The sequence below is a fragment of the Malaclemys terrapin genome, chromosome 8, assembly GCF_027887155.1.
Source record: "Malaclemys terrapin pileata isolate rMalTer1 chromosome 8, rMalTer1.hap1, whole genome shotgun sequence".
NCBI lineage: Eukaryota > Metazoa > Chordata > Testudines > Emydidae > Malaclemys > Malaclemys terrapin.
Window position 1 is genome coordinate 76,899,434 of NC_071512.1, and position 10,699 is coordinate 76,910,132.

Below are 10,699 nucleotides of genomic sequence, written 5' to 3' on the forward strand. Positions count from 1 at the left end.
GTACATTAAGGTGGACTTACATTTATAAGGTCTACAACTGCTTTTGCAGTGTAACATTAATTGTTCTAGTTTTTGAGACAAACCCTCTCACTTTTGCTGTATTACTGTTATGCAATATCAGTGTGTTTCTAATATTCTTATATTGATAATTGCTGTCACTTCCGTTTTCTGTGAAATTTTTTTAAAGTGTTGGATAGTTTAAGAGACTTTACTGTAAGCCAACGGACTGAATACATACCTCTCAAAAATCTATTTTTTAAACATTCGCACTCATTTCAAGAGCAATATTCATTCTACTTTTGAACACTACAGTTTACTTCAGCCCCAACTGTGATCATAACAGGATATCATGCAGTATGCACTAAAGGATTATTAAAATGTTTTGGAAAAAAATCCTAGATCTTGGCAGTCATTTTTGCTCCGAGTTCTTCTTTCCTCTGGTTAGACACCTGGGGAAAACCTTTATCAGCCACAGAACATTTTTCATTTGTTCATATTGCTTTTCAAATACACCTCTACCCAATTTAACGCTGTCCTTGGGAGCCAAAAAAAAAAACTTACCGCGTTATAGGTGAAACCGCGTTCTATCGAACTTGCTTTGATCCACCGGAGCGCGCAGCCCTGCCCCCCCCGGAGCGCGCAGCCCTGCCCCCCCCGGAGCGCTGCTTTACCGCATTATATCCGAATTCATGTTATATCGGGTCACGTTATATCAGGGTAGAGGTGTAGTTTTATCCTGTCAACTCATCCATGATAGTCGGCATTTGATGCAAACAGCTATTTTCTTGGTTATGGAATACAGGTTCTTAAAAAGGGTAGAAAAGCATTCCTATGGCCCTTTCAATCATAGTTAAGACTACCTAGGAATCTCCTTCATTCCACACATGAAAGAGATGCAACTGCCCTTAACATATACGATTTATCCTCAGAAGTGAAGAAATAGGAAAACTGGTTAAGTCCTTGAGAAGAAATCCTAGTGAATACTGCCACTAGACTTTCTTATCTTGTAATCACATTCTCTCTGAAGATCCTAAAAACCCTAACTTTCCATAATTCACAGTATTTATTTTTAGTATCATTTCTCATAAAAAGTCCATCAAGCCTCAAAGTCTTTAAAGAGTTATCACAGAATGGTGGACTAGTCTCCATGAACCTATTACTAGAACAGTAAGGTTATAGGTTAACTTGTGTGTACACACACACGCGCGCGCGATAAAGGGAAAAAATAAGATACCAGAACATTAACAAGTCTCACCTTGTTTGTTTCTCTTCCCTAAATCCTTTGCCTCAAATGTTTAGTGTACAGACTCCTTGGGTTAAGGATGGTCTTTTGTGTTTGTGCAGTCCCTACCATGTTGTTAGAACTGCCGGAAACAAATACTTGAGGGTGGGCAAGTATGTCATGAGGTCCAAGACACTTCCATTTGAGTTGTATTGAAAAAGGGCATAACTTTGCCTATGAAACAGAAATCTACCCTCGATCTTAAAAAAAAAAAAACCACACACCATAAAGAGAACTCAGTCTTCATTTCCTCCTAGGCCATCCTAAAAAAGGATTGACCCTTAAAAGAGCAATTTATCTTCCCCAAGTTTCTTTCTATGGAATAATCTACACCTGAGAAGCAGAAGAAAAAGTGACCTTTGAAAAGTATCAGAGGGGTAGCCGTGTTAGTCTGGATCTGTAAAAAGCAACAAAGAGTCCTGTGGCACCTTAAAGACTAACAAATGATTTGGAGCATAAGCTTTCGTGGGTGAATACCCACTTCGTCAGACGCAACACCTTTGGAAGTCATTTAACACTAGAAATGTGTCAGAACTGACTGAGAAAGGATCCATCCTTAATTTTCTTCCCTCAAGAAGTTCAACCTCCCTGACAAATACCACCTGTATTTTTCAACAGGATGATCTGTTTCTGAAGTGATGCTGTCAGCTTGAAATCTAGTTCTTTTCAAAATGTTAAAAGTTGTTTCAGGTATTACGCTGGCCCAGGGACCCTCTGGCAATGTTTGTGGTTTTACAATCCTCCTAAGGCTTTTTCAAGACATTTCTCTCTCCCTTCCCTAGAGGAAGGCCCACACAAACAAGGTGAAACTGGCTACCTAAGGAGGTTAGCAATACAAAGTGCTGTTAAGTATGCAAACAAATGAAAAATTTAATCTAAACTGTTACATAATATCAAGTGTTACTTTTAACCAAAACAAAAAACAAACCACCAGACCAAGTGCGATTAAAACACTCTTTAAAGCCATTCTGAGGCCTGGTCTACACTACGGGTTTAGGTCGACTTTAGCAGCGTTAAACCGAATTAAGCCTGGACACGTCCACACAACGAGGCCCTTTCTTTCGAATTAAAGGGCCCTTTAAACCGGTTTCTTTACACCACCTCCGACGAGGGGATTAGCGATAAAACCGGCCTTTGCGGGTCGGAATTGGGGTAGTGTGGACGGAATTCGATGTTATTGGCCTCCGGGAGCTATCCCACAGTGCTTCATTGTGACCGCTCTGGACAGCGCTCTCAACTCAGATGCACTGACCAGGTAGACAGGAAAAGACCCGCGAAGGTTTGAATTTCATTTCCTGTTTGCCCAGCGTGGAGAGCACAGGTGACCACGCAGAGCTCATCAGCACAGGTAACCGTCATGGAGTCCTCCCAGGATCGCAAAAGAGCTCCAGCATGGACCGAACGGGAGGTACGAGATCTGCTCGCCATATGGGGAGATGAAGCAGTGATAGCTGAACTCCGTAGCAGTAAAAGAAATGGAAAAGTATTAGAAAAGATCTCCAAGGCCATGAAGGACCGAGGCCATAACAGGGACACACAGCAGTGCCGCGTGAAAATTAAGGAGCTAAGGCAAGCCTACCACAAAGCCAGAGAAGCAAACGGAAGGTCCGGGGCAGAGCCGCAAACTTGCCGCTACTACGCGGAGCTGCATGCGATCCTAGGGGGTGCAGCCACCACTACCCCAACCGTGTGCTATGACTCTCTCACTGGAGAAACACACAGGGAAGACGGTTCGGGGAACGAGGAAGATGACGATGGAGGTACTGTAGGTAGCTCACAGCAGCAAGGAAGCGGAGAAACCGGTTTCCCCAACAGCCAGGATATGTTTGTGACCCTGGACCTGGAACCAGTAACCCCCGAACTCACCCAAGACCCTCAGGGCACACAGGAGACCTCTGGTGAGTGTAACTTTGTAAATATTTGTAAACATTACAAAAAAAAAGCAAGCAAGCAAGTCTGTTAACGTGTATGGGGATGGGGCGGAAATCCTCCAGGGACATCTCCAGAAAGCTCTCCTGGTTGAAATGGGGTGATTTTATTAAGGGGGACATTCAGAGGCGCCCGTTCCTGCTCTTCTGACCAGAAATGTTCCCCGCTGTTAACCACGCGGTGGGGGGGAGGGGTGAAGTGATCATCCCAGAGAATCGTGTGTGTGTGTGGGGGGGGGGGGGGGTGGTTTACTTGTGTTTGTGCCGCATGTTAACCGGGAAACCGCAGCCCCCTCCTTTTACATTGAAACCCCATTTTAAATGGACAACCCAATTCATCCTTGATATGGGAAATGCGCTGCTGTTTGCAACCTTTCCCGCATGTTAAGAAGGTTAAAAAAGCCAAAACACTGTGGCCTACGATGGCTGCCTGCAAGCCGAAATATGCGACCTTGTAATGAAAGAGTGTACCCATTGTTCCCTAAAATGTGTCCTTTTTAACCACCTCTCCCTTCTCCTCCACCAGCTGCAAATGTTTCTCCTTCGCAGAGGCTCGTGAACATTAGAAAGAGAAAACGTAAGACGAGGGACGAGATGTTCACGGAGCTGCAGATGTCCGCCCAGGCTGATAGAGCACAGCAGAATGCGTGGAGGCAGTCAATGACGGAGATGAGAAAAGCCCAATATGAACGAGAGGAGAGGTGGCGGGCTGAATCGCGGGAAGAACAGAGCAAGTGGCGGGCTGAAGACGATAGGTGGCGTCAGCTTGCAGACAGACGGCAAGAGGCAATGCTCCGTCTGCTGGAGCATCAAAGTGATATGCTCGAGCGTATGGTTGAGTTGCAGGAAAGGCAGCAGGAGCAGAGACCGCCGCTACAGCCCCTGTGTAACCAACAGCCCTCCTCCCCAAGTTCCATAGCCTCCTCACCCAGACGCCCAAGAACACGGTGGGGGGGCCTCCGTCCACCCAGTCACTCCACCCCAGATGATCGCCAAAGCATCAGAAGGCTGGCCTTCAATAAGAGTTAAAGTTTTAAAATGCAGTGTGTCCTTTTCCATCCCTCCTCCCCCACCCATCCCAGGCTACCTTGGCAATTATCCCCCTACCTCTGTAAGGAACTAATAAAGAATGCATGAATGTGAAAAAACAATGACTTTATTGCCTCTGCAAGGGGGAGGGGAGGGTGGGGTGGGGTGGTTGGTTTACAGGGAAGTAGAGTGAACCGGGTCGGGGGGGGGGGGGGTTGGAGGGTTCATCAAGGAGAAACAAACAGAAGTTTCACACAGTAGCCTGGCCAGTCACAAAACTCGTTTTCAAAGCTTCTCTGATGCGCACCGCGCCCTGCTGTGCTCCTCTAACCGCCCTGGTGTCTGGCTGCGCGTAATCAGCGGCCAGGCGAGTTGCCTCAACCTCCCACCCCGCCATAAAGGTCTCCCCCTTACTCTCACAGATATTGTGGAGCGCACAGCAAGCAGCAATAACAATAGGGATATTCTTTTCGCTGAGGTCTGAGCGAGTCAGTAAGCTGCGCCAGCGCGCTTTTAAACGTCCAAATGCACATTCCACCACCATTCGGCACTTGCTCAGCCTGTAGTTGAACAGGTCCTGACTCCTGTCCAGGCTGCCTGTGTACGGCTTCATGAGCCATGGCATTAAGGGGTAGGCTGGGTCCCCAAGGATCACGATAGGCATTTCAACATCCCCAATGGTCACTTTCTGGTCCGGGAAGAAAGTCCCTTCCTCCAGCTTTCGAAACAGAGCAGAGTTCCTGAAGACGCGAGCATCATGTACCTTTCCCGGCCATCCCACGTTGATGTTGGTGAAACGTCCCTTGTGATCCACCAGGGCTTGCAGCAGCATTGAAAAGTACCCCTTGCGGTTTACGTAGTCGGTGGCTTGGTGCTCCGGTGACAAGATAGGGATATGGGTTCCGTCTATGGCCCCGCCACAGTTTGGGAATCCCATTTCAGCAAAGCCATCCACTATTGACTGCACGTTGCCCAGAGTCACTACCCTTGCTATCACCAGGTCTTTCATTGCCCTGGCAAATTGGATCACAGCAGCCCCCACCGTAGATTTGCCCACTCCAAATTGATTCCCGACTGACCGGTAGCTGTCTGGCGTTGCAAGCTTCCACAGGGCTATCGCCACTCGCTTCTCAACTGTGAGGGCTGCTCTCATCTTGGTATTCTGGCGCTTCAGGGCAGGGGAAAGCAAGTCACAAAGTTCCATGAAAGTGGCCTTACGCATGCGAAAGTTTCGCAGCCACTGGGAATCGTCCCATAACTGCAGCACGATGCGATCCCACCAGTCTGTGCTTGTTTCCCGGGCCCAGAATCGGCGTTCCACGGTATCAACCTGCCCCAGTGACACCATGATTTCCACATTGCTGGGGCCTGTGCCTTGTGAGAGGTCTATGGCCATGTCAATTTCCTCATCACTCTCGTCGCCGTGCTGCAATCGCCTCCTCGCCTGGTCCGGGTTTCGCCTTGGCATGTTCTGGCTCTGCATATACTCCAGGACAATGCGCGTGGTGTTCATAGTGCTCATAATTGCCGCGGTGATCTGAGCGGGCTCCATGATCCCAGTGCTAGCTATGGCGCCTGGTCAGAAAAAAGGCGCGAAAGTAGTATCTGATGGACCAGGAGAAGGAGGGCGGGAGGGAGGGAGGGAGGGAGGGAGGGAGGGCCAAGTGACGACATGGCGTACAGGTACAGGAACAGGGAGAAACACAAACAACTGTCACACAGAATGGTCCCCCCAAAGATTAAACTGGAAACCCTGGGCTTAGCAGGCCGTTGATTTCACGGAGGAAGGGGAAGCAAATGAACACAGAATAAATCTATTTTTTACATCTTAAGGTGGCAGCCGACGCTGCAGCATGAGTGACAGCCATACCAGTATGATGATGATGGGTACCAATCATAATATACCATCATCTGCCAAAAGGCAAGGGGCTGCTGCTGTGTAGCAATGCAGCCCCATGTCTGCCAGCCCCACGTCCGCCAGCACCCAGCATTGCCCTCGGCCTCTTCTGGGTGCTTAGCAGACAATATTGGGCAATTGGCAGAAAATAGTACATTATGACTGGTAACCGTCATCATCGAGACAGTAGCATGTCTGCCCAGGTGGCCATGATTGACAGCCACTCCAGTACGACGACGACGGGTACCAGTCATAATATACCATCGCCTGGAAGGGGCTGGTGCAATGCAGCCCTACGGCTGCCAGCCCCACGGCTATCACTCATGCTACACCGTCTACTGCCAAAAGGCAGTTAGCAGCTGCTGCTGTGTAGCAATGCAGTCCCACGTCTGCCGGCACCCAGAGGACATATGGTGACGGTGAGCTCAGCTGTGCTGAGCGGGCTCCATGTTGTCTGCACAGGTAACCCAGGTAACCCAGGTAAAAAGGCGCGAATCTATTGTCTGCCGTTGCTGTGACGGGGGAGGGAGGGGCCTGACGACATGTACCCAGAACCGCCCGCGACACTGTTTTGCATCATCCGGGCATTGGGATCTCAACCCAGAATTCAAAGAAAAGGCGTGAACCGCTTCGCGGCTCGAGCTGTGGCGCAAACGTAGTATCTGACGGCCTAGGGGAAGGAGGGAGGGGGGCCGAGTGACGACATGGCGTACAGGCACAGGGAATTAAAATAAAGAACGGTGGCTGTGCATCAGGGAGAGACACAAACAACTGTCACAGACTGGTCCCCCCCAAAGATTAAACTGAAAACCCTGGGTTTAGCAGGCCGTTGATTTGACGGAGGGAGGGGGAAGCAAATGAATACAGAGAAAATCTATTTTTTACATCTTAAGACGACGGTGCAGCGTGACTGATAGCCCTCGGCATCTTTCTGGGTGCTTGGCAGCAAATACGGGGCGGTGTATGACGATGGTCTTCAGGCCTATTGCACGAGCTGCTGCTCAGGGAAGACTCTGCTAATGTGCGATGACCCGACTTGTAATAGGCCGGCTAACAGTCATAATACACCATTTACTGCCAAAAGGCAAGCCCCACGGCTGCCAGCACCCAGATCGCCGATGAAGGCTACCAGTCTACTGCACCGTCTACCGCCAAAAGGCAGTTAGCAGCTGCTGCTGTGTAGCAATGCAGTCCCACGTCTGCCGGCACCAAGAGGATATATGGTGACGGTGAGCTCAGCTGTGCTGAGCGGGCTCCATGTTGTCTGCACAGGTAACCCAGGTAACCCAGATAAAAAGGCGCGAATCTATTGTCTGCCGTTGCTGTGACGGGGGAGGGAGGGGCCTGACGACATGTACCCAGAACCGCCCGCGACACTGTTTTGCATCATCCGGGCATTGGGATCTCAACCCAGAATTCCAAGGGGCGGTGGAGACTGCGGGAACTGTGGGATAGCTGTGGGATAGCTACCCATAGTGCAATGCTCCGGAAGTCGACGCTAGCCTCGTACTGTGGACGCGGTCTGCCGACTAGAGCACCTAGAGCATTTTATTGTGTGGACATACACAATCGGCTGTATACAACCGATTTCAATAAAACCGGCTTCTATAAATTCGAACTAATTTCGTAGTGTAGACATACCCTCAGATGCACCCAAAACAGTAACACCTCCCCCACTCAAATGTTTCCCAAGAATATGGATGCCCACCCTTTACTAGCCAATGCTACTATTAGCCAAATGCTATCTACTATTCTTCTCTCACACACTGGGCGGGGGGTGTTCCCAATCCAGGGAAAACTGAAAAGAACTTAATATTTCTAGGATAACTTTTGGAATTAAAAGTGGTGCAGCGTATAATGTACATCTTGTTACACATCAAGTTTAGCAAAAAAAAATATTCCACATATTTTACTGGACACCAGCCAGATTAAACAAACCTTTCAGAAACAGAGTGGAAATGTGATTTAGCACAATGGAAGACATATTATCAAGGAGAAGCAGCATAGCCCTGTTCTCCCAAACCTGTGGGGCCACACAAAACATCACTACACCAAAAATACTCTTTCCGGAATAGTCTTAATAAAGGTTCACATCTCACAAGCTTGCAGCTCCTTACAGATATCCCCCTCCCCCCTTTCACTGCCTCATTCTGCTCATTTCCCTTTCTTTCGCTCTCTCAATCTCTTTGTTTCCCCTTATTCTCTCTCCAGTTCTCTCTTCATACAAATTGAAATAGTGTCAATTTATTAGCCTATACTCCAATATTGCACTACTCAGGCTTTTTAAATCTTTCATCTTCAACAAATCCTTTGAACTGAATTGTAACCTGAAATCTGTTTTAAAGGGATAGACAACAAATCATTTCTGTCGACATTTTCATCTACTATGGTTACATGTAATAAATATTAGAAGAAACTATTTCCTCTATTGATTACTTAGGTGTTTTTGACATTAGTTTGTGTATAGTTACTGTCACCATTTCCCCCTGCATAGTCAGCCAGTCTCCCGTTTATGGGCAAAGACAGATCATGTTTTAAATGTATTACTAACATGCTTTGACATTTTTAAAATTATAAACAGGGCCAAATTTTCAGAAACTCATGGGATACATATTATCCTAAAGAAAGAATGTTGTAATTATAATTTTATTTAGGCTCTTTCATTCAAATTGTATCCAAAACGCTCCAACTGGTTAAGTGCAACTCCAGTCCTTTAAAATGTTGCCAAGTGGACACTGGTCTCAATTTGAAAGTATAAAGAAGCATCTTGTTATCTCCTATTAAAACAAGGAAAACATCAACCCATTTTCTTTTGTGATTCAAGTGCTAAGAAAGGGGGTGTTGAGATGGCTTTCTAGTTACACTAACCACCACCAGTTTCCATAGTTTTGGGGAAGAAACATCTAAAGTTTCTCAGTACAACACAACATATTAAATTTGTTATAATTCATCCATCTTTGAGATGAAAGGTGCTATTGTAAAAGGTACATTATCTGCACAAAAAGTGAATAGTCCTTCAAATAAGCCTGCCCTCTCTCCCTTTGTGTTGATTTTTCTTTTTATACTTTAACAGCTTTGTCGATAGTCAGACACGGTTGTCTAATAAGGAAAGCCACCATCTAAACACTCAACTACACCCCACACCACCCAGATTCCCTCCAGAACCCCCAAGATGGTGATGTGACCCTATTCCTGTTCTCCCCTTTGTTTGGTCTCCACAGGGCACTTGCAAATCCCCTTATCATCTGTCTGTTAAAGTCAGCTTCGGAGACAGCCCTTATTTCGGAAGTCCTCTGGCCCCTAAATATGCCCCACAAGACCTAAGTGTGCCCACAATGAGTACAGCACTGGGGGAAGGGAGAAGAGCGGCTGGAGGGCTGGGCTGGGTTTCCCCGCCGGGCTGGGGCTCGACCCTCCCCGCCCCCTTTCGGGGAGCCCTCTGTGGGGGGGAGGGTGAAAGGTCCTAACAGCCCACCCCACAGACTCCGGGGCGGCCGCCCGCCCCCACCGCGGAGAGCCCGGCCTCCCTCACCTCATTCGGTCTCTCCAGTGGTGCCAACCGCCTCATGCAGGGAAATCAGCGGACTCAGCACCCTCCCCCCGGAGCCTCTCTGCGGCCGGGCCCTCCGTGCGCAGCGCCCCCAGACAGCCCTCGCCGGGCGGAGAGTGGGGGAGGGTCAGAGCCGATTCACACACTGCCCGGCTCCGCCGCAGCCGTTCGCCATTTTTGTTTCCCGCGGAGGAGAAGCTAGTGCATTGTGGGAAAAAACAAAGAGCCTCACCCCCCGCCCCAGCTGGGCCCCGCCTGCGTTGCACGGCAGCTCTCCGGACAGGGGGCGGGGAGTGGGGGAGGAGGCCGAGCGACAGCGGAAGGACACATGCCACAGACCGTCTCTGCCGCTGGTGAACAAAGAGGAACTATTTTAGACTTGATTGCAGCGAGAGTGAATCCCTCCTCCGAGTCCTCCCCCTCGGAACTAGTTGTAGCAGAGCGGAGAGTGAGGGAGGGTCGTTCTCCACACTTACCTATTGTTCCCCCTCTTCAGTCACACTTCTGGGGGGAGGGGTCGCAGCCCCTCCTCCCCCCCCCGTAACTGCTAACGCTTTCCCACGTACCCAGGTCTCTGGCTGTGCCAGGTCCCCACAGTCCGACAGCCAGCAGCATGCAAAGAAATATTGTCCTGGAGAGATCCCCGAGGACACCCACAACAAGGAGTCTGGTGGCACCTTAAAGACTAACAGATTTATTTGGGCATAAGCTTTCGTGGGTAAAAACCTCACTTCTTCAGATGCATAGAGTGAAAGTTACAGATGCAGGCATTATATACTGACACATGGAGAGCAGGGATATGCATCCGAAGAAGTGGGCAGTAGCCCACGAAAGCTTATGCTCTAATAAATTAGGGTTACCATACGTCCGGATTTTCCCGGACATGTCCGGCTTTTGGGGGCTCAAATCCCCGTCCGGGGGGAAATCCCCCAAAGCCGGGCATGTCCGGGAAAATCGGGAGGCTCGGCCGGGGCCTCTTTGTGCGGGGCCGGGGGCATGGTGCCCGGCCGGGA

General features: G+C 49.0%; 1 protein-coding gene across 2 annotated transcripts in view; it reads right to left on the reverse strand.

The window, feature by feature from the left end:
- The window catches only part of MTF2 (metal response element binding transcription factor 2), a 58,164-nt gene extending 48,265 nt beyond the window's left edge, over window positions 1-9,899 (reverse strand). Inside the window, exon 1 of one of the 2 annotated variants that reach the window (XM_054037650.1) lies at window positions 9,669-9,899. In XM_054037650.1, coding sequence (XP_053893625.1) covers window positions 9,669-9,673 — 5 coding nt within the window. In that variant the 5' untranslated portion in view covers window positions 9,674-9,899. The remainder of the gene's footprint in view (window positions 1-9,668) is intronic. The other variant, XM_054037649.1, reaches the window with a different exon arrangement.
- Window positions 9,900-10,699: the final 800 nt, after the last annotated feature.